The sequence below is a fragment of the Salarias fasciatus genome, chromosome 4 (genome assembly GCF_902148845.1).
Source record: "Salarias fasciatus chromosome 4, fSalaFa1.1, whole genome shotgun sequence".
Lineage (NCBI taxonomy): Eukaryota > Metazoa > Chordata > Actinopteri > Blenniiformes > Blenniidae > Salarias > Salarias fasciatus.
In genome coordinates, this window is record NC_043748.1 from 16,627,174 (window position 1) to 16,651,860 (window position 24,687).

Consider the following 24,687-nt stretch of genomic DNA (forward strand, 5'->3'; position numbering starts at 1 on the left):
TTCAATCTTTGCCCTTGTAGCAGACTTCGTGAACACGTCTGCCACCATGTTTTCTGTTGGACAGTATTCAAGGACAATGTCACCATGCAGCACATTTGACCTGATGAAGTGGTACTTAATGTCCACATGCTTGCTCCTCTGGCGATTGACAGGATTTTTCGCCAGACGTATTGTCCCCTGGTTGTCCTCGAAAATCTTTGCTGGTGTGACTTGGAAACTGTTGTCCATGTCCTTCAGCAACTGTGTGAGGTAGAGAGCTTCTTGGATAGAACCAGCCAATGCCATGTACTCTGCCTCGCACGTTGACAGTGCCACAGTTTGCTGCTTTTTGGTTTTCCATGAAACGATAGCACCATCCTTGCACAGGCTGAAACAGTAGCCTGTAGTGCTCTTTCTGTCATCTGTGTCATTCGCCCAGTCGGCATCTGAATAACCCATCAGTTCCAGCTTGGTGTTATTTTTCTTATAACACAGCTCAAAATCTTTGGTTCCCTGTAAGTATCTGTACACATGTTTCACGGCTGTCATATGCTTTTCTCTCGGATCTGACATATATTGAGACAGTTTACTCACAGTCCAGCTTATATCTGGTCTAGTACAGGTCATGATGTAGATCAGGCTGCCAACCATTTCCCTGTACTTTCTTTGATCAGTTTGGTCTCCTTCTGGAGTGAAATCACATTTTGCTTCACTAGGTGTCGCTCTACTCTTACATTCAGACATGCCAAATCTTTCCAGGATCTTGTTAATGTACCTGGTTTGGTTCATTTTGACTTCATCTGCTGTTTGGTTGAAATCAATCCCAATGAAGTGGGAGAGCTGTCCCAGGTCTTTCATTTTGAAATGATTTTTCAAGTTTTTCTTGACTTCATTCAGGGATTCTTCATTGTTTGCAGCCACCACTATATCATCCACCCATACCAACAAAATCACTTTTCCTTTGTCTGACGGTTTGGTGTAGATACAGTTGTCTGTTTGACTTTGCACAAACTCATTTTCAAGCAAGAAATCATGAAGCATCATGTTCCAGTTTCTTCCCGACTGTTTCAATCCATAAATTGATTTGTTCAGTTTACACACCAACTTTTCCCCATTCTCTGACTTCATTTGAAAACCCTCTGGCTGTTCCATGTATATTTCAAAGTCAATGGGTGCGTGTAGGTATGCGGCCTTAACATCCATCTGATGCAACTTCAAGTCATGCTGAGCTGCTAGTTGCATCAGTACTCGTAGTGACGTTAAGTTAGCAGTCGGAGAAAATGTTTCAGAGTAGTCCAGTCCTTCAACCTGTGTGTAACCCTTTGCTACATATCTCGCCTTGTATGTTTCATTTCCTTTCTCATCCTCTTTGAGAGCAAAAACCCACCTTCCCCCCACTGTTTGTCTACCCTCTGGTAACGGTACAATGGTGAAGGTGTCATTTTCTCTGAATGAAACCATTTCTTCTTTCATTGCTTTTCTCCACTTATCTGCTTTAACAGATGTTATGGCCTCTTCATATGTCTGCGGTAACCCCACTGTTGCTCGATAACAGTAGTCAATGGTCAGTTCGTTACTCTGGATTGCACATTCGTAGTCATCCAAGTACTTTGGTCTCATTTTATTTCTGTCTGACATGCGGGTCGCTTGTTTGTCAGTACCTTGGTCTGACTCTTGGTTGTTGTCAGTGTCTGTCTGTTCTGTTTGTGGATGAAACACTTCAGCTGGTGTCGTTACCCACTCAGTGAAGTAGTCCCTCATTTGTCCCGTGTCAGTCTGTGTGTGACTCTCTGTCACTTGTTTTGTGATAAAATGCACCAATCTGTGTTTTTGCACTTTGTTGGTCTCTGGGAAAAACACCAAATTAGCTGGGGAATGTCGATCAAAACCAACAAAAATTCCCTTTTTGCCCTTTGGATCCAACTTCTTCTTGTTTTGCTCATATACAATGCACTCTGAACCAAACTTTCTCATTTTGGACAGATCCGGCCTCTTACCGGTGAATAGGGAGTATGGAGTCTCCCCGGTTCTTTTACAGTAGCACCTGTTCCTGATAACTGTAGCCATCCTGGCTGCATATGGCCACAACTCCTTCGGCAAACCTGACTCCATCAGCATGCATCTGACCATTTCGAACAGTGTGCGCCAGTTCCTCTCCGCTGTCCCATTTTGATGGGGGGAGTATGGAGCTGACCTCTCATGTTTTATCGCATTGTCTCGCAGAAGTGACTGGTACTCTTCAGAAACAAACTCTGTCCCATTGTCTGATCTGAGACGTTTTACTTTACCATAAGGTGTTATGTCTGCAAGAAACTGCTTTGTAGCTTCAACTGCTTTGTTTTTGTTTCTCAGAAAGTAAACATAAACAGCACCAGAAAAATCATCAGTGAAAGTGATGGCATATTTATACCCCTCAAATGACTCTGGAGCTATTGGACCTCCCAGGTCTGTGTGCACCAGCTCTAATGGCGTTTTAGCTCTCACATCTCCTTCTCTGTTTCTGGTTTGAGCAAACTTTCCCTGCAGACAAATCTCACACTGACTTGGTTTCTTTGCTTTTTCTGTGATTTTCATGCCATCCACAACTGACTCAAGTTTAAGTACATCACCATAGTTGCAATGACCCATTATCTCATGCCACGTTTTGAGATCAAAAGACACATTACAGATATCATCACATTTTTCTTCTTGTTTTTCCACAGTGTCCAGGTAATAGAGTCTCCCTTTTACCTTCATGTCACACGTTGTGCCATCAGGAAGAATCATCTTGTTGTTGTTCTTCTCAAAGCTGAACTTCGCTCCTCTTGAAGTTGCTGCTTCCACAGACAAGATGTTCTGTGGATATTCTGGAATCAGCAGGGCACCGGAGAGTGTGACGTTCACCTCTCTTCCCTTGCTGTCGACCAACTTGATCTGTGCGTTGCCCTTCTTCAGCACGCTTCCAGTTTTCCTTGTACCATCTGCCAGCTCCATCACATGGTTCTTTGGATGGAATGAATCATCAAACTTGACAAAAGCACTTTCGTCGGTCACAATGTGAGCAGATGCACCGCTGTCGACGAGAAGACCCTTCTGCTGTGCGGACTGATGCCCATAATCATTCACTTTGAGGATGAATGTTTCGTGGTCCTCTTCCACGTGCTTTTGTGTGCAGCTTTGCTCCTTCTCTGAGATGGTTGCTGTCTTGTTTCTGCCTTGTGCATAGTTGTTAGCTCGCTTGTAGTTTCTTTGTGTTTTCTTCTCCTTGTTCCTACAGTCTCTTGCTCTATGCCCCACTTTCTCACAAATGAAGCATTCTCCACTGAAGAATTTTTCTTCTTTATCTTTCGGTCGAGACTCTTTGTGTTTTGTTGTCATCACTTCATCAGCTCGTGGCCTGTTACGGTAGCGGAGTGAGCATTCAAAACTTCTCAGCCTTGTTTTGAACTCTGTGAAGGTTATGACTTCTCTGGTCTGCGTCACATGCACCGAAAATGGATTATATACATCCGTCAGGCCTTTCAAGACCATCGCCACCAGAAGTGCATCACTGAGTGTCTCCTTTGCTCTGTTTAAGGCTGCGACTATCTTCTCAACTCTTGTCAAGTAGTCAGCAAGCTCTTCACCATCAGCCATCTGCACATTGGTTAACTCTGTATATAAGCCAACAATCCGTGGTTTTTCTTCAGACTCAAAATGGCGCCTTAGTATTTCCAGACTTTTCTTCCCATCATCTGGCGCTTCATACAGGATTAGCATTAGCGTCTTGTCATCCAAGCAACCACACAGTTCTGCATATGCAAGTTCGTTTCTCCTACCGATCTCCACAGCATCGACGTCACGTGCATCTCTTCCGAGGATTGTTTCTTTGAGGCCTATGGTTTTCAGGTAGGCCAAGAATCTTGCTTCCCATATGTGGTATCTGGCTTCATCTCCATCGAAACGCGGCGGTGGCCCGCGTCCATGTACGTACGCACTTGCAGCGTGTCTGGGCCCATAACCTGTTGAATCTTCTATAGCGGCAGTCCCTCGTGCTGCCCGGGAACCTCCTCCGGCCGCTCCCTCCGTTGTAGACATATCTGCCTTCTACACTTACTAGAAAATAAACTCACACGGAGACATGCTTCCTTCTTCTCAGCACAGCGCACTCACTCGCGCTCTCTCCTCTACAAGAGGAGGTGTCACTCCTTTTTATTTTTCAGTGACAAAACGGAAAGCAGAACCAATCAGAACACATCGTACAAAGATTGTCTATTGTAACATAACGACAGATATCGCACTCTAACAAACCAAAAGGGCTCCCAGATGGGCCATCAGGGGACACGGCTGTTTATGACAGAATGTCGCATATAGTGAAAAAGAAAAAAAAGAGATGCAGTTGTGTTTTGAGGGTGGATCCTCAGAAACTGTTTTTAAGAGCGGAGTTGAGAATTTTTGACATGAATCCCAACACTGGCGTAACTCTCAGGAATCCCAATGTTTTCATTTGGCTTCAGTATGAGCAGCTAGCGAGGAGGACGCTCATTCCCTCAGTTCATTCATTCATGCCTCAATGTACCCCGGACCCCAGCCCTCTTCCCAATAATAACCAGAGCACTCAAACAAATATAAATACTCAAGCTGTCAAAGTTAACGCAATAATGAGTTAATTAAAATTCCTATTGACGGCACTAATTTATTTGATGCGAGTTTTGTGACCCTCATCTTGCACTGTAGTTTGGGAAACTGAGAGGCATGTGATGTGATACTGCACACTCCTGTATAGTAGGTGGCGGCACCTTAAAGCTGTTTGTGATACGCCAAAACAAAAGAAGAAGAAGAAGGAGAAGCAGTGTGGAGAAATCAGGCATAATTCATCAAATACATCGTGAGTGGCACCTCCACAAGATGGCCACCGCATGCATGTAATGTCTGAGGTGACAACACATTGGATGGGGAGCAGAGAGGAATGAGGAGGCTGTGTCATTATTTTCTTTTATGAAGGTTCCAGGTAATTCTCTTCTATTCCTGACCAAAAGGACTTGCTGGTTCAGGAGTCTGTTATTGTGATGCATAAGCTCAATCAGTTTGTGTTGAAAAATGTTTGAAAAACTGGAAATTTAGTTGGTTGGCAAAGAATGAACACACTCAAGAGAACCGGCCCCCACAGGCCGTGACCCGCCCCAGTCCACGTTTGAAGAAGGAACAGAGGTGATTGGAGCTTTCCTCTTCTCTTCACTTTATTTGTGCTCATAATCCACAAAGGTGTGTATGTGTGTGTGTGGTTTCAACAAACAACAAAATACAACTTAAGATAAACACATCCACAATAAACTTAGTCTGTTATTATACCCAGTCTGTATAAACAGCAGCAATAAAGTTGGTTTTCGAAGGGATTACAATCCAACATCATTCCAACTGCTTCAGTTGGTTCTCTCTCAACTTGTCAAGTCACCATTACTAATATGTCACTTCCAGTGGAGGAACCGGCAGAGTGCCTTTACTGTGAAAGTCCATATTTGCTACTTCCGATGACTAATGAGCATTCGCTCCGAACGTCGGCGATAAATGCTAATTTAATGAGTCATACCACATTTTTAGTGTACCATTAGAACTTGGTTACCTATACTGAAGCTGCACAATGACGGGTCTCGTAGCCCACCAGGGTTTCCGCCAAACCTTTTCAGTCCGGGTGCCCCTAAATTGTGCAGCGCACGGAAAACGGAGAGGAGGAAAAAAAAAAAACCTCTCCGACGGTTGAACACCGGCAGCGCTAGCAGTGCAAGCAGTGCAAGCAGTGGAAGCAGCCCCCCCACCCCCCTCCCCCCTCCCCCGGTCTGACAGCTCACACGAGCAGCATTCACCACAGCACCACACGCTCCCCCCCGGCCAAACTTTTTTCCTGCAGGAAACACTGCCCACTATTCATCTCAACCAGGGTTGGGGAGTAACGGATTACATGCAACGGCGTGATGTAATCAGGATACAAAAAATTGGAACTGTAATCCATTACAATACACACAAAAAACATGTAATCTCTTACAGGCATATCTCATAAAAAAACAAATTACTGAGCGGGATTACTTTTGAAAATCTGACTGAATATACCAGAATTACAACAGACATCCGCGTCGTATACAGACATTGTGACACTTTACGGCACCAACCGCCACATCATAGATCTATAAACAATAGATGCCATAGATATATAAATGATAGACGCCGCAATGACCGCTATCTTGGAGCAGCCTCCCGCTCTGCTGGTATGTTTAACTATGAATGAAACAACCCGCGATGTCGTGGATTTTACCACCTGCTGCTGGAGTCATGGCTGCTCCAGAGAGAGAAACTCATTCTTTGGCTGGAAACATAGACATTTTGTATTTAAGTCAGATGAGACCAGAACTTCTCAGTACATTGTAAATCCTGCTTCCCAGTTGTGAAAACGGTCTCAACATCCAGGGACTCAACATCAAACCTGAAGACACATCGACAGGTATGAAACACACCTGAACTCACAGTGAAGCTAAAGTGTTATTAGCCTGCTAACCTGTCAGTAATCTGCTGCTGAGAACCACAGCCTCACCAGGCTGAACTCAGAAGAATCTGATGGAGGCAATAATATCTTCAGCCTGGATGGAGGATTGATTGGAGACTGCATGTTTCCTTCTGTCACTGAGGAATAAATGAACTCTTAACTCTTGAAAAAAAATACTGAGCATAGCATACCTGAACACAAAGCACTGCTCCTCGCTACAGCAGTACAGCTACACAGGAGACTGAGTATATAATATAAATGTGTGTTAACACTGTCAGTGCGGCTCCTGGTGCTGCTGCTGTTCTGTGGAACAACTGGAGGAACACAGTCTGAACTGATGAAGCTGATCCTGAGTCAGAAAGAAAGAAAATCAGATTCGGTCGGTTCAGAGGACGTCATGTTGTTGGTATTAATTGGGGCTGAACACACAGAGTTCAGCAGAGTTCATGACACTCAGAGCATTTAGTGTTTACTGTGTAGAGTTGTCAATACACTGAGGATGACACATTGTTTTTGTCTTTATTTTTTATGTTTGCTGGTGAAGTAATCTAAAAGTAACTAAAAGTAATCTGGTACGTTACTTTTTTATTGAAGTAATTACAGTAAGTTACTAATTACATTTTTGACAAGTAACTTGTAATTGTACCGGATTACAATTTTAAAGTAACCCTCCCAACCCTGGTCTCAACACACACATTGCTACCTGTGTGACGTCACTCACCTGAAACCCAACTCTTAGTCTGGCTCACCCTGTATGATTAATATGATTATTTTAATGAATAGTGCTTAATAATTAAAGGAACTTGACAATAACTAAACACTAAACTGGTGACCTTGTGGCCTTTTCTTCATGGAGATACCTAATACAGCCAGTCATTAATCTAACACTCAACAAGACAACAGGGTGACTTTTGTGGAAAAAAAAAACAGAAAAACAAAGTTGCCAATTCCTGTCAGGAAATTTCATGTCATCATCTAGTTTGAATAGATGCCAATTTCAATATCTAGGTAAAATTATTTTATGACATCATTTAAAACGGATACATTGTTGCCAATTTCTCGTCAGGAAAGTTCTAAATGACATCATCATACAGGAACTGGTGCAAAGTGCACCACGTAACATGAATTTGGTAATGCATCAATCTGCATCCATCTGATAATCGAAGAATGGGACGAGGCTATTATCTAACCCTATTGAAGTTGGCATTGTTGTCTTCAACTCCAGTAAAGAAGTCTTGTTGTTTGAACCCCTGAAGGGACTGAAGCTGAGGAGAGGGGCTGAGAAAGAGGAAGTGTTGTTCACCAACTGATGGCACACACACTTCCTTTTATGTAACCAAGAGGAAATGGGACATCTCAGGAGAAATGCACATAGATAATATGGTGGGAATTATTTTATCACTGTAATCTTGCTGCTTCCAGGTTAATAAGTATCTGTCATAGGCTGTCATATGACATGTAACACTGTGACTACCACTTTGACTACTGGGGGAAAGGGACTCAAGTCACTGTAACTTCTGGTAAGTAATTAACTTATTTGGACTGAAAAACACATTTTTGATGTTTTCCTGTTATTTTGTCTTTAATTTAAATTTCTGCATGTATGTTGAATGTGACATCAAACATCTTCCACATGAGCAGAGCTGGATGACATATTAGGTTTAATGGATTAAAAATTATACATTTTATTAATTATTCCAGCTCTGATGACACAAATAATATTTGTCACTGTGACTTTTTAACTTGCTGGGTAAGATGAACACTGGTGACTGTGACAACAGGTAAATTAAAGCTTTAATTAAAAAGCTTAATAATAATTATTCATCCCAGGATGATACATGATTACCAAAAATATTAGTTTTTATATGATTGATGTGTTGATCATTGTGACTGAGCCTTTGATTACTGGAACATAAAGGAACATCGGTAACTAAAGGTAAAAAACTAAACTCTTTGAGGAAGTTTTCTGCTCCCAGCATGTTTTTGGATGTTGGTTGCATTGACTTTTTTCACTGTGACAATGCTTTTGACTACTGGGGAAAAGGAACGATGGTGACTGTCACATCAGGTAAAATAAGCTTTTTCTTCTCATATTGTTGTCATAAATGTCAAAAATACACAGGTTAGAATATCTGGTCCTCAGTGGGGAGAAAACTGCATTTTAAAATACTTGGGTTTGCACTTTGGATGACTTGACTTAATACATGTCAGATCACAAAAAAATAATACTGTAACAAACAGGTTAGCAAAGCTTTGTTGTGTTATGCGTAAATGTGAAAAGAAAAAAGTTTAACTTATTTAGAAGACGGTGAAATCAAGAGCCTTACAAAAGTTGTTTTTGTACATTGAATGTGTTGGTTTGTTACACTGTGATGGTGCTTTTGACTACTGGGGAAAAGGAACAATGGTGACCGTAACAACAGGTAAAAAATAATTTCTTCCTTCTGTCCTTTGTGATATTGTGATATTTATTCTGTTTACTTTACATTTAAGCTACAGTGGCAAATCTGTACTGGAGATGTTTTTGTTGTTGAGAAGTGCGTATATTGTGGTAATGCTTTCTAAAGAAAAAGGCAACAAGGTCAAATGAAGCTGGTAAGTCAGTCTATTTTCTTTGTCCTTTATAAATTTCAGTTGGAAATGTTTGTTTCATTTATTGTTGCTTCCTTTTGGACATACAGTTGTGACTCCATGTGCCAAATTACTAAATGTGAATGTGTTACACATTTTTTCATTTTTTTTTTTTTTAAATGTGGAAATAATTTTAACTCCTATTTGAAAAAGCCAGTGTATGTTGGAATGAAAAACAGTCAGGTTTTTTAACTGTCTTAAACCTTACAACTGCTCTTGACAAAGCCAGATATGAGAAAGACGACATCTGTTATTGAAAAAAAAAAGAGATAAAACCACAGTGATGTCTTGTAAAAAACTAAATTAAACCTTGTGGCACAAGTGCATCAGAATATTCCTCTATGACTGATAATTTGAGGAAGTTTCTCTCTGAATATCACCATAAACTAAATACATGAGAGAGATTCATAAAACCATCATGAGTTTTTGTTAAAAGTGCCAAAAGACTATCAGAACTGTGATGACTGGTCTTTTGACTACTGGGGAAAAGGAACAACGGTGACTGTAACAACAGGTAAAATATCATTTTCTTCATTACATCGTTTACGATGACAATGTAATATTTACTCTGTTTGCATTACATTTAAACCTCAGTGGCAAATCTTTATTTGACATGTTTTTGTTGTTCAGAGGTGAGTATATTGTGATCATGCTTTCTAAACAAAAAGGCAACAAGGTGAAATTGACACTGGTAAGTCAGTCTTGTATGTATACATATATATATATATATATATATATATATATATATAAATTTAAGTTTAAGTTGATGGTAGAGTCATAAGGCAAGAAGAAAAAGAAAACTTTTTTTTATGTAGCATGAAATGTATTTCTGATTTCTTATATTGAATTCTGACAGAAATATTACACTCACAGTTGTTAAAATAAGATCCAAGTTTGTTATATTAGCGCACTTCATAATTAAACTTTAAATTGGACTTTTTTAAAGTTAAAGTTAGTAAATGGGTTTTTGATACTACAGGCTGAGTAAATTCAGCACTGTGCTACAGCTATGGCTACAGCTATAGCTATAGTTTCGACTACTGGGGAAAGGGTACAACCGTAACAGTTTCATCAGGTAAGACAATTATTATGTATCACATACAACTGCTAAAGTTAATTTAAAGTCATGCATGTTGATGATAAAATACCGTGAACTCAGTCGATGTGTTTCGGTTTGAATCTGTTTAAACAATCGCTGTTTGTTCATTGATTCATTCTTTGTTAAAAAAAAAAAAAAGAAGAGAAATTATAATTTTATTGAGAAGTTAATTGTTTATTCAGTCATTTCTTTTCTGATAACTTTTTTTTAAAATTGTGTTTTCTAAGTTTTAATGGTGATAACTGGTGTTCTGCAATGTGGGATACTGTTATTTTGTTGTTTTTTTCATCTTTTTCTTTGCTGTCATGACTGTTAAAAGAAACGGCACTGTTTTACACTTTTAATGGAAAGGTTTTATTTAAGTCTTATTTTTTTGTTCAGTTTTTGTCGTCTCCATGTTTACTGAATGATTTGGAAGTGTGTCAGTGTGTGTTTGGAGGACATTTATCATGTTCAACATTCTGAATTTCTTTCATGTTGTTTTAACTGTGACTGTGTAATGAAACTGGCCTAATATAAATCTGCACTGTTACATAATACACACACGTATAATTTATTTCTCTTCTTCTTGTTCCTCTTTTGCTTCCAGCCACTTCTACTGGGCCAACGGTGTTTCCTCTGAGTCCATGCAGCTCTGACAGTGCAACCACCTTCACTCTTGCCTGCCTGGCCACTGGCTTCTCTCCCGCCTCACTCACTTTCTCATGGACCAAAAGCGACACGGCCTTGACTGATTTCCTCCAGTATCCTGCAGTCCAGAGAGGAGAAACTTACACTGGCATCAGTCAAATCCAGGTGAAAAGAGAAGACTGGAACAAGCTGGACAGCATCAAATGTCTGGCCAGTCATCCTGCCGGGCAATCCCCGGGTGCTTTTGTCTTCCCTGGTAAGTCTCCAGCTAAGGAAAATATGATTGTTATTAAAAGTGATCGATTGCATGGCAGGCCTGTTCACATGGACTTTTTACTGAATTGCAGAATTACACAGACATGTGTGACAATTATTTCTGATAAGTTTTGTCAAACATCTTCAAAAAGTTATTATCCTCTTTAGTGGATGATCTGAGATATTATTTCGTACAGGTGGTACTTTTTTTTATTGTGTCAAATCTACATGTGTTGATAAATGAACAGATTAATCTTTGGTTTACATAAAAGAGTGATACAACCTAATTTATTAGTATTCATCAATATAATACGTTTCACCACTAAAAGACCTACTTCATTACTGCAGGTGGAATAAGACGGACAAAACATTGCTTTTTCTTTTTTCCCCTCACTAACAAACTCTGTCTTAGAATAATTTTTGATTCTTTCCTTTTTCATCTCTCTGCACTGCTCCAAGTTCTCTCCTGGTGTCTGCCTGCTTCAATATGGATTGTACATTAACACCATTTAAATAACATTTATGTTCATGTTGCTTGACAGTGAATGTATATGCAGAAGCAAGCATCACAATCTGAATACATTTGAACTTCAATCAATTCTCATTTGATGAAAAAAGACACTTAATTTATAAAGGAAAGCTTTTATTTGAGCAGCATCATGTATGCATGTGCAAGTTGCATATTCAGTCATCTTTTCACTTCTGTTCATCCAGATTTGATGAACACTGTGACACATGATCAGCTTCTGCATATATATCTATATTCCTTCCAGCTTCTGCATACATATGTGTGTGTGTTTGTTTTTCAGAGGTGAAATATATTGAACCAACTCTTAAAGTGTGTTTCTCTGAAGAGGACAATGAGGTTACGTTCTCCTGCATTGCCAAAGATTTTGCTCCAAAGGAACACAACATAACATGGCAGAAAAATACAGGAGAAATCACTGGCAAAATAGACAAGATTGAGACCATTTCTGCAGGAAGAGCGGGGAATGAAACCACACTGTACAGCGCATCAAGTTTTCTCAGTGTTGAGCCCGATGAGTGGAGTAAAGGTACTACATATACATGTGTGTTTGAGAGGAAAGGGAAAGACAATATCAGCAAATCTGTGACCTACAAAGAATCCACCACAACCTGTAAGTACACCATGACATGTTCTTTTAATCATTTATGTTGGTTCACTTTCCATGATGAACACTTTTCATTCAGGTCACGTTTTTATTCACTTTTTAGGTGATGGGTGTCGAGAAGCAGATGTGGAAGTAACTATTGAAGGTCCCTCAATTGAAAACATGTCTGTGAACAGAAAAGGAACTCTGACCTGTGAAGTCAAGGTAAACAAGGGAAGAGTGGAAAAGATTTTCTGGGAGAACAGCTCCGGAAAAGAAATAGCTGGCAGTCAGCTGGAGCCTGGCAAGGGAAAGCAAAGCACACTTGTCCATTATACTGACATCACCTATGAGGAATGGAGCCAGGGGACAGGATTCTTCTGTGTGGTCGAGCATGACAACATGATAGAGCCACTGAAGAAAGAGTACCAAAAGGACATCGGTAAGAAAACTGCTCTGCAAGTGTCCAGTAAAAACAGTGCTTCCTTCCACTTGTCACTCCACAAACTACCTCGGTTTTTATTATTTAGGAAATATTCTCTTGGGAACATAAGGTACTTTCCTCTGTGGCTTTATATCTAATGGATTTTTTCATATTTTCAGGAAAACAATGTCAGCGGCCTTCAGTGTTTATGCTGCCACCAGTTGAACATCCTAAAACAGAAAGGGTGACCCTGACTTGCTTTGTGAAAGACTTCTCTCCTCCGGAGGTTTTTGTCTCTTGGCTTGTTAACGATGAGGAAGCAGGTTCAGAATATGACTTCAACACCACCAGCCCTGTAGAAAGCAAAGGATCGTATTCTGCTTACGGCCAGTTAACACTGAGCTTTGACCAGTGGAGTGACAGTGATGCTGTGTATAGCTGTGTCGTTTACCACGAGTCCTTGGTCAACACAACAAAAGCCATTGTCAGATCCATTGGCTACAGAACATTTGAAAAGAACAACGTGGTGAACCTCAGCATGAATGTCCCCGACACGTGCAAGGCCCAGTAGATGTTTCCTTCTGTCTCGCTGTGTCCTCTGTTGTTTGGATGTTCATGTTTGTTGCTTGTGATATTACAATGTGTTTGTGTGTTTTCACTGCAGATTCAAAATCAAAATAAAAAAAAAACTTTGCAAATCCTTTAATGTTTGTTCATGTTTGTTAAGTGCAGTTATGTCGTGATTCAACCTGAATATTGTGTGTGCGACTGTTTTTTGTATGTCTATTGTGCCATTGATACTTAAATATAGAGAGATATGTACATACATAGAGAGAGACTGATTTTATCTGGCTTGAGTTCTGGAACAACAAAAAAAAATCTTTGCCAATATCTCTTCACCTACTTCAGAAAAGGATCCAATCAGTCCCATTCATCTTCATATTGTTCATGAATAGTGCGGCAGCACTGCTTGTGTGACTTGTGTGTGTGGCTGTTTGCTCTACTGGGTCCTTCATCCCTCCACATACAATCAACAGTTTGACTCGACCTCGGCTGTTTCTGAGTCGAACAATGAAGAAACTCTAGTACAAGCCAAGGGAAGCAAACCACCAATATTTATGGATTTCAAAAGCAAGTCAGGATCACTGCAAGCAGAATGAACCTAATGCCACTGACACTGTGTTTTTAAGATGATGAAATCAAATGAGACTTATCGTGCATACTTCCTGAAATACAACTGAGCATTTCTCTTATCTTTATTCTTTTTAATTCTGCACTGACGACAACATTCCCATGTGAAGAATCATTTTCACACAAGCTATTCGTTAAAGCAAGATCTAAGCGGTGGCAAGTATTAATCAAACAATGACTATATTCTACATTTAGAGCGCCTGATTGAAACAAACAACAAGGACGATGCTGAGAGGGCAGAAGAGGACAACATGGCGAGCACAGCCCTCACCTTCATCATCCTCTTCCTCCTCACTCTGCTGTTCACTATTGGAACTACAGCGATCAAGGTACAAGTCATTTTATATTGTCAAGCACAGATATGGATCAGAAAAAGTCTTCACAGTTGATGGTTTTAAACAATGACAAAAAGAAATGCAACCTAATCATATCTATAAAACAAAACATTTTCCATAACTACATCTTCAAGCGGAATTGTTTTGTCAATGAAGTGAAACAAATTTCCATTCTCAGTAATTATTCATCTTATTAATCCAACAGTTTCATTCTGCCTTCACTTCTAATTCTAATGAATAATTCTCAACAATAAATGATGCATGCACAGTTACAGCACTCATCTTATACACTTTGATGCTGTTGACATTTACAAGAAAAGATAAAATACTTTTGTTTTGCCAAGTGGTAAAATGTGCAAACTCGTATTGACTGTTCCTTGAGATTTCCTTACAATTTCAAGAATATTACTTCTTATATAATTACTGTATTTTGGGCTGATATTATGAACACCATCACGCCTATATGTAATATGTATAATAAGTGATATTAAATATAAAGTACTTGGTCATTTTTGTCCATTTACATTTGAGTTTGCAATTTTCTTATCTTTTTTCAAAACATCTCTTTTCAGGTTAAATGAAACAAGGAGTACGATCATATCTGTTTCATGAAAACTTAAGGAAGTATATATCATAAATCATTTCTCTGTCAAATTCCTATTATCATGTAAGTAGTTACAGCGATGTTTTTTGCTTTTTATGTCTTTGTTTGCCTTCTTGAAATAAAAGGTTCAAATGAAGTTCAGAAATGATGTGGCTTCTTATTCTCTCTTTCACTGTATTTTATGTAGTTGTAAAACAAGTTGTTTATTAAGATAGAAATTAATTTTCTGTATTTCTGTAAATAATATGTTGTGTTTATTTCCAGCAGATGGAATCAACAGTGTGTGTGAAACTCAATGTGTAATGTGAGAATCTTTACAGTTGGTTACTTTTTGACTATTATTACTGCATGTGAGAACTAAAACCTTCAGCCAAAGTCATGCAAAGCTCCGTTAAGGCTTTCTGATAACAACTGTGTACTGTCAAGAGGTATTTAAATGTGCTTTTTGCTTCTCTTCCTGGCACGCCACGCCTCACACCTGCTGTCTGTTGTGCTCCGTTGCTCCTTGCATTGTTTCACTTCTGTTTATTTCAGTACTCATGGGGGGCCTGGGTGTTGGGAAGCCTTCCGCTGGCCGCTTGCCCTGATCACTCCGCCCTATCATGTTTAACATCTGTGTAACAGACTTCCAGTCCTGTCTCCACCTGAATTTATTACACCACAAACTATGTAAAAGTAAAACTCTGCCATCTGGCCCAAACACAAACACACTACACCTAAAACGGTTCATTACTCACCAAAATATGAAGGTATGTATCACTTTGGTCAAGTTATTTAATGTTTATTGTTCATAACCCACATGTGCAGTGAAGCATGGTGAAGACACAATCATCTTTTCTTTGTCTCAGAACCACGGATCGTCTCACCAAACATCACATTGTACCCTGTCTGGAAAGGTAAACTGGGAAACTCAGCAGTCAGACTGATTTGCACTCTCAGTGGCTTCTATCCAGACAAACTGAGTGTGGAGTGGCAACACGACCAACGACCCCTGAATATTGTTCCAAACGAATTAAAGCTGCAAAGTATGGAAGGGAGAGAAAAAACCTTCAGCCTCAGCAGTGAGATTGAGCCAAATATCACAGAGTGGACAACAGGCAGCAGTTTCACATGCAAGGCCACTCATGAAGGAAGTGAATATGAAAAAACAACAAGTATTTGTGAGAGTAAGTATGAATGTGAACTTCTTCATTAAACACACTGAAAATAAATCATTGCATTGATAAAATGTATTCAGAAAATGTCTTTGTGAGTAACTGAGTGATTAAGGTTTTTCCTCAGTGCATGCAAGTACTCCTCCTTCTATGATCCTGGACACTCCCAGCTTCAAGACTGTGATGACGGCTCCCTCTGATGTGAAAGCCACATGCTTGATCAGCACTGTTTTTGATGCCAAGGTGACCTGGCTTTTGAACGAACAAGTTGCACCAAGTAACACTGTTTCCCAATCCTCCAACACAAGTTATGTAACAAGTGAAGTAACTGTTCCTTCAACAAAGTGGAAGCAGCTGAAACATGTTACATGCAGAGCTGAACATGCATGTTTTTCATCTGTGGAAAAGCCCAAAAACATCACAGGTAAGATCACCTTTCAACCTGAAAATCAGACACTGCTGAAGAGACTTATTGATTCATTGTGTTCTTTGTTTTCTGCCGTCTTTATCTCTCAGAGCCTGAAGTTCCTGCTCCAGTGGTGATGATAAGCAGATCTCTTCCAGATCTTCTCAAGGGAAACAGTGCTGTGCTCAAGTGTGAAATCACACAACTTTCCTCACATGATCTCTCCATCACAATTCAGGCCAATGGAGTTGACATCTCTGACAGTCAATATGTTGATTTTCACAAAGCCTCAGACATTCATTCAGTGACCAAACACTTCAATGTTCCTGAAAAATACTGGAAAAAAGACCAAAGTTTCACTTGCAAGGTGAATCAAGGTTTTTCCAGCAGCAGCTCATCCCAATCTATTGGCAATATTTTTGGTGAGTGGACTATTCATAAATATATTTGTCTGTTTAAATCAATGTATTCACTCATCAGTTTTCTGATTCATCTCTCATTTAGTGGATCCATCAGTGGAACTTCTTCTGATCCCCAGTCAGGACTCTGATTCACAAACACTCTCATGCTCTGGAAGTGGCTTCGACCCTCAAATCAAATGGTTGCCTGAGCTCCAGATCAGCTCTTCCTCAACAAAAGGCGCCATCACCATGAGTGCAGATGGGCGTGTAGCAGTGACCAGTCGACTTCAAGTCCTGCGATCAGACTGGCAAAGTGGGAACGTCTTCACTTGTGAAGTCTCTGACAAGTCTCTCAACACAACAGTCAACAAGAGTATCAGTGTCTGCTCAGGTAACCCGACAACACTCAACATTAGTCAGGAAAAGATCAATACAGTCTCACCACTTCTGAATCATATCTCATCACAATCATTTCTCTATTTCCATTTGACTGATGTTGCAGTTTTATTTCCATTTGTTCTTCAGTTACTCCAGCATCCTCTCAGATTGCTGAGGTTTATGTTCATGGACCGCCACTGCAGCAGCTTCGGAGCAAAGAAAAGGCTCTGATGAATATCACCTGCCTTCTGGTCGGTCACAACCTTAAAGACTTCTCCATCAGCTGGAAGGTTGACAATAGCGAGTATTCTCGACAAAATGTTCATCAACAGCAACCAAAGAGCCACAGCAATGGGACAGAGACGATGCAGAGCTTCTTTGGTGTGTCAGCAGAGGATTGGCATGCATATAAACAAGTGTCTTGTGAGGGAAAACATCAATGTTCCAACAAAGGCTACGAGGCCCAAATCAGCAAAAGCAGAGGTAATGGTAAAAATATGATTGTTCATTGTAAAAATAGAATTTTGGCTGAGAAACTTGCTTGTTCTCATGATAAACTAACAGATACAGTTCAAAGAAAAAAAACAACTGATCCTTGGTTTCTGTCTTTTTGTGTTTGTCAAGATCTGCTCCCACCAACAGTGAAGATTATTCAACCAACCGCCTCTGAGATGTCAGTGTCAGATATCTTCACGGTTGTTTGCCAAGTTTCTGGATTTTCCCCATCCAATATATTAGTCTACTGGGAGGAGAATGGAAAGAAACTTCCATCCTCTCGGTACGTCAATGGTCCAGTGTGGAAGTACACGAGGAGCAGCTCTTTCTCCATGAGCAGTAAATTAAACGTATCCAAAAGTCTGGACACACCAGTATATTCTTGCGTTGTCATCCATGAATCATCTGAAACACCTTTTCGAAGCACCATGAAGGATGTTCTGGGTGAGTTGTTCATTTTTGGTTGCTGACATGTGAAGGAGTCCAAAACAATAAAAAGCTTTTCTGCTTCTTTCCTCAGCTTCAGTGGCCCTCAGTGAACCTTCAGTCCTCCTGCTTCAGAGTTCTAATGAACTTGTGTGCCTCGCCTTTGACTTCACTCCTGAAGCCATCAACATCACCTGGTTTCGTGATGGAACCTCAGAATTGCGGGATTACAATACCAGTGAGCCACAAAGAGGTGCAGATGGAAGATTTAGCATTCGGAGCCACCTCCGTCTGTCTCTAATCGACTTCTTACCAGGAGTGGTGTTCACCTGCAAGGTGACCCATGCAAGCTTTACAAAGCTCCTCAATCTATCCAGACCAGGTAAGACTTCATCCATTCATCCAGTGTTTTCCAGAAGATGATATAACAGCATATTTAACAGTGCACGCCAGACACAAAATCACTTTTGAACTGTCAAACAAAAAATATTTGATCACAGACACACTGGAGCAGTGTGATTTTTTAGATCACATCGTCCATGCTGAAGTGAGCCAAGATATAGGCGTGGAAACTGTGCACATGGCCTTCACCTTCCTCATCCTGTTCCTTATTTCTGTTGTCTACGGTGTTTTTGCGACCATGTTTAAGGTGAGACTCTGCCTTTTCTTTCAGCTTGACAGTTGCTTCTGGTCAATAAGCTGAGACATTCCTGTGTTTTGTTTCTTTTACAGACCAAATGATGACAAGACGACTCCCTGCAGACTTGAGGATTTTGATGCCATGTCACTCAGATGTGTTCAGTTTTCTTTGCTTTGCTTTTGTATTTCTGGTGTTGTGTTCTCTGAAAAAAATAACAAACAAACAAAAAATCCTACTTTTTGGGTGATTTTATAAGTACTTGATGCATTAAAAAATATCAATAAATTACATGTTGCATTCTCGTCCTTCAAATGTTTCAATTAATCTCAAAAGCTTTACTTTCAATCTCATACTTGAGGGCTGCAGTCCTGCATGGTCTCAGCGTGTCCCGGCTTCAAAACACTTGATTTTAAAACGGTGACTTGTTTCCAGGCTGTCTGCTCACATTAGTAGAAGCAAATTCATTAAATTCAGGTGGAGACATTGAGAACATGCGGGCCTGTGTGGCCCTCCAGGACCAGAAGTTCTTCCTGTGCCATCCAGTGTTCTCAGAGTACTCCAGTCGTCCACAAGAGTGAGACAAAGCTCCACATGCAGCGGTGTGAGAGCACCACCTCCATGTGAAATAGCAGCCCTGGAGACATTTGAAGATGCTGACAGATCGGAACTGGATGCACTGTGGCAGTATATGATAGAAAGGTGCATTCATCTGAAAGTGCAGAGGCTCTTTTTGTGTCTCCTCTCTTCCATACATCCACACTGACACACACAGCCACTTTAAATCTGAGCTGTGTGTTTCTATCTGTATTTGTGTACCTTGTGGGTTTCTTGGAATTCACATCTGGGAGGGATGACACCGAACACATCAGGGCTTCCTATTGGCTACTTCTGGAGTGATCTGGCAGAGTGTGTGGTCCTATTGGCTGGTGACCCCATGTCATCAGATCACTTTGAAAGATATTTTTTGTAGCTGCTCTGATCCTTTTCTTAAACATTTCATACAGATAAATGAACTGACTTCACTTCTTACAGCTGAATCACATTTCCTTTGCCTTACACTCTTCTGACCTTTTTTGTCATAATCATAAATGAAAGGGTCCTTCATCAAGGCTTACCTTTATGTTTTGGGATAAATTCAGATTGTAATGTGCTGAATATACTTTGACCTTTGACATGGAGTTAGTACTTTACTGATGTCATCTTATCTTCTAGAACTGGCTGCTTTTTAAAATATGTATGCTACGGTTGAAAGGTTCATCATAAATTAATATTGTCTGAGTGATTGATCCTGCTTTATCCAAACTAAGAAAATTTGATGAAAAAGTAAAAAAAATAAAATAAAAAAAAAATCCATCCATTCATCCATCATGGATGCTGGAGTCTATCCCAGTCCATTCCATCAATTTTCCAGCATCAGAATAAATAAAGTAAAAAAAAAAAAAAATTCACTGCTTCGGGCTTCATGACTTATCAAGTTTGTCTTCATGAAGAGTCCACATGCATACTTGAATCGTCATAAATAAACTAATAACTATCATAAATCATATTCGTTTGACTTTTCACATGACTGAAACTTCAGAGATCGCTTAGATAAAAATTTTGTTTCTCAGTGTTATTTCAGTGCTCTTATTGCTTCTGCAGGTTTCATTAGAACGCTTCAGAGAAAATGTGTTGCGTTCAAACCATTTTAGTGACCTTGCAATGCAAACAAGTTTCAGTCGTAGCTGTTGCTCTGCTAATGATGCTTGACAGGACTGTTTTGCATTTGCTTGAGCATGAACAGGATGTGAGAGTGAAACTGCTCCCTGCATGACTACAGACACTCAGGTAGTCGGTCAACTGTAATGTCTAATTCTTAAAGTCCTCCCTATATTTATGTACAAATGAACAGAAATTATAATCATTCACATTCAGCCCATTTGGGATGTTAACAGTACAACAAAGACCATCAACAATTGAAACAATCATAACCAGGTCAAAACGAACAAAAGTTCAAAACAGAGAATAGATGTTAAAAAAACAAAAAAACAAAAAAAACAAATCCAAATCTGAGAAAATTAATGAATGAATCAACAACAACTTTCTAAAATAATTGAAGAAATAAGTTAAGACAAAGTGCAGCATGAGATCGTGAAAGTCCTTCAGAACAAGAAAGAAAATGGACTAACGGGGTTGAAAAGAAAACTATAAATCATTATATTAAACAAAGAAAGTTAATCTATAAGGATAAGTCAGCATCTTTTGCCGCTTTTGGCCGAGTTGGTAAGCAGCTTACAGTCAAGTCGGCACCGACCAAGTCGGCCACTTGAGAGCCCCCCCGCCCGCGAGGCCGACTTGGCGAGATGCCGAGTTGGCTTGATGCCGAGTTGACTGTATCCCGGGGCGGTGCCGAGTTGGCCGGGGCCGACTTGGAGTGGTGCCGACCTGACTGTATCCCCTAAAAGAGCATTCTACTATTTTAATAATGTCAGACCAGTTCACTGATACAATAAAGGGAAAAAAGGTTAATTTCAAAATTAAGCCTTCCAGTTTTCATGTTTTGAAATGATATGGCACCGATAACCAGGAATTAATGATCCATTAGATTCACAGAATGATGTTCAACTTATTTGAAACTGGTTTCAAATAAAATTGGTCCAGCTTACTTTGTCACTTGGTTTATTTCAAGAGGTAAAAGTCAAATGTATTCACTTATGGTAGAGTCCTGTGAGACATTTTATTGAATTAGTGGCCATAATCCATGTAGAAGATATGATCAGTCACTATTTGGCTCTCAGGTAATGAGGATGAAGTTTTTTTGGCCCCACAGTGACCATAGAACAACAATGCCTCACATCTCATGCAATTCTGACCAGTGGTGAGAATACTGTGTTACTGTAAATCCTCCACACGGGGGCAGCAGCAGGCTGGTAACTAATAATTCAGTTCAAATGACTGAAGTTTCTAAAAGTCTGTTCCTTCAAATTGTGTCCAAATGACAGCAGCTGTGGCGCTGCTGTCTCTCTGGAGCTTTAACTTCAGACAAAGCTTTTCTTTTGTTCAGCATTTGATGCAAATTAGCAGGATTAAATAAACCACACGTCACTTTTGGGAGAGTTGTCTGCATGTTATCAAGTATTCTCAACTTTTCTACAAGAAATATTCTGACCACATACATTTATGAATACAGCAACAGTTAAAGATCACAAAAGATTTCAATCATTATTTTATATCTCTCCTGTTTTTGGCAGGATGCCTGAGTTTGATACTATGTTTTGCAATTTCCTGTTTTATACCAAATGTCTTATTCTAATGTCTTTATGTTGCTGTGCAGGTGTTTCAGGGTAAATAAGTTGTGTGTTTTCACACGACATGAAGTATGAGGAGAGACCAGATGCTGCTGAGCTGAAGAGGAAGAGCATTCTCACATAATAGAACGAACATAAAATCTTAAACTCATAAGATTAAACAGTGAAACTGGAGAAATGTACGACAAGAAGATAACAAGAAATGCAGTTCAAAAAAAGGTGTGTTTGTTTTTGAGAGGGAGGAGCTGATGCAAACTCTGATCACTTCCTCCTTTATATGATAGACAGTTGATGACAGAAACTAAATCATTGACCAAAACACTTGAAGACTGATCAGAAACAAACCGATTCAACAATGATCAGACTTCATCATGTGGCTGTTTTTCTCATCTTGTCAATTAACTGGACAGGTAAGGACAAATGATTTAAAGAAAAAGTCATACCTCAATTTTAATGGCAATAGCTTAATTGAAATATCTCATCATGTTTCTGGTCCAGGTGCTGACAGTCAAACACTGACTCAGTCTGAATCAGTGGTAAAGAGGCCTGGAGAATCAACCAGACTGACCTGCACATATTCAGGGTTTGGAACAGGCAATTATGCTACAGCTTGGATCAGACAGCCTGCTGGAAAAGGACTGGAATGGATTGCCTTCATGTGGGGTGAAGCCAGCGGCACTTTTTACTCTGACTCAGTCAGAGGCCGGTTCACCATCTCCAGAGACAACAGTAACAAGCAGGTGTATCTGCAGATGAACAATGTCACTACTGAGGATTCTGCTGTTTATTTCTGTGCGAGACTCACAGTGACTCAAGGCAGCTGAGCAGCTGTACAAAAACTCAACACATGAAACTGTATTCTATCATCATAATAATCGATTTAAAAAAAGCATATTGCAGTTAATCACATCTGAAACACAGTTTCACCATCCTGCTGTGCAGCATTTGAACTGATATACAATGATAGAGATCAACTAAAAAAACACCCCCAAAAAACACAATTTGAGTGTATGTGATCTTTGCTGATTCATAGCTGGGACAGACTCCAGTTCCCAAAAAACCTGAACTGACCAATGCAGTATAGAAGATGGAGGACTATGAAGAGACATTTTCTACTAATTCATCTGATGAATTTAACCAACAACCAATCAGCACTAACTACTGAAAGCCACTAGAGGTGGAGCTCTCACACCATTAATAATTTATTCCTCCATCCATCTGTTCATACTAGGTGTTCGTGATCTTTACTCACAAAAAACATATTTTCCCCTCCAACCAAACAAAACATGTCTCGAACCAAACATTGAATTTAAAGGATAAGTTTGGTTTAAACAGTTTTCACATTGTTATAGAACGAAGTAGGACAATATACTCACCCAGAAGGCTTTTCTGATCCGATAAGTGGTCCAGGAGAAATTTAGATCCAAAGTCAAGCTGCAGACATTCATATACTGTTAGCCAATGGGGCATGTGTGCCTACGGCTCCCAAAACGACTTTAATCATCCAAAAACTCATTAGTTTCACCAATATTTCCTCATGGTCCGCTCATGCCGCTCCTCCAAGACAGCCCGGTGTGGCAAAATACATGCTGTTGCGCTTTTACAGATCTCTGAAGTGAATATGGTGATTAGGCTGTAAACTGAAGAACATTCACCAAGAGACACAGTCGGTGGCGCTGTGCACCTAAGTTGCTGGTCGCCACCCGCTCCAAAGAAGAAGAAGAAGAAGAAGAAGATCTCTGCAAAGTGAATGTAGGCCGACAGCGCTGCACCCTAATACAGGGTTTCCCAACCCTGGTCCTTAGGGAACACTGTCCTGCATGTTTTGGATGTTTCCCTCTTCCAACACACCTGATTCAAATCATCAGGATTGTTAACAGGCTTCTGCAGAGCTTGATGACGAACTGGTCATGTGACCATGCAGACTTTTTTTTTTGCTCCCGAATTTTTTTTGCCAACAGAAGTTTGCGTTGCGTTCCCATGCATGATTATTGTCAGTTGTTCCCCTAGAGTTTTAGAGGTAAGGCCCCTGGACAGTGACTCAGTTCGTCCAGCTGCTTCAGCTGATTGTTCAAACATCTGAAGGTTGGTGGTTTAACTTCCATTGAGCTGGAGAAGAACTGGCTTCTTCAAATACATGAAGTTCATTTACTTCCCTCTCCAGGTTTTACAGAGAAAATCTGAGTATTTGTGCATTGTGCAAGATTGAACAGAATCAACTACAGATAACAACAACATCAAGATGTTGTTGATGAAGTTTGCATTGTATTCCTGTGTAAAGCACCCAGGGTCTTCGGTTAGTCGGAAGTAATGTCCAGAAAACGTCTTAATAGTAGCAGGACAATCAGAAGTGAGTCACAGCAGATTTAAAATGCTTCCCTCCATCCAGCTCATGGTGAAGGTTAAAGTCAAAATCTATTTTAGTATTTAACATTTGTGCAAATTCAAAGCATATCATTTTCATTTTGACAAATTTCAAGCAAATGTACATGCCTTCTTAAAATTCACTATGTAAATTGTGCTTTGTTCCCCCCTCTAGTGGCTCATAAGGAGACGAGGGGCGCAGCCGTGTGGCAAAGGAGCTCACATCAGTTCAGCTGCAGCTTCTATCATATTTTCTGTGGCTGCGTTTCTGCTGCTAGCAGCTGCATCCTGTGAGGAGTTTTCAGTCATCTCGAAAGATCCCAGAAGCACTGAATGATCACATTCATGATGGAGCCAATATCTGTTTCTCATTTCAACAG

At 40.0% G+C, this 24,687-nt stretch overlaps 2 protein-coding genes across 3 annotated transcripts in view; both read left to right on the forward strand.

Annotated features, from left to right (window-relative positions):
• Window positions 1-18,932, forward strand: part of LOC115387512 (immunoglobulin mu heavy chain-like) — a 78,409-nt gene extending 59,477 nt beyond the window's left edge. Inside the window, exons 4-14 of one of the 2 annotated variants that reach the window (XM_030090247.1) lie at window positions 10,101-10,181; window positions 10,795-11,091; window positions 15,605-15,922; window positions 16,038-16,334; window positions 16,427-16,738; window positions 16,821-17,108; window positions 17,243-17,578; window positions 17,720-18,034; window positions 18,111-18,398; window positions 18,517-18,665; window positions 18,749-18,932. In XM_030090247.1, coding sequence (XP_029946107.1) covers window positions 10,101-10,181; window positions 10,795-11,091; window positions 15,605-15,922; window positions 16,038-16,334; window positions 16,427-16,738; window positions 16,821-17,108; window positions 17,243-17,578; window positions 17,720-18,034; window positions 18,111-18,398; window positions 18,517-18,665; window positions 18,749-18,757 — 2,690 coding nt within the window. In that variant the 3' untranslated portion in view covers window positions 18,758-18,932. Of the gene's footprint in view, window positions 1-10,100; window positions 10,182-10,794; window positions 11,092-15,604; window positions 15,923-16,037; window positions 16,335-16,426; window positions 16,739-16,820; window positions 17,109-17,242; window positions 17,579-17,719; window positions 18,035-18,110; window positions 18,399-18,516; window positions 18,726-18,748 lie in introns of those variants that run through there. The other variant, XM_030090246.1, reaches the window with a different exon arrangement.
• LOC115387515 (immunoglobulin mu heavy chain-like) overlaps window positions 1-24,687 on the forward strand; it is a 167,584-nt gene that overhangs the window by 57,013 nt on the left and 85,884 nt on the right. The window lies entirely within an intron of this gene.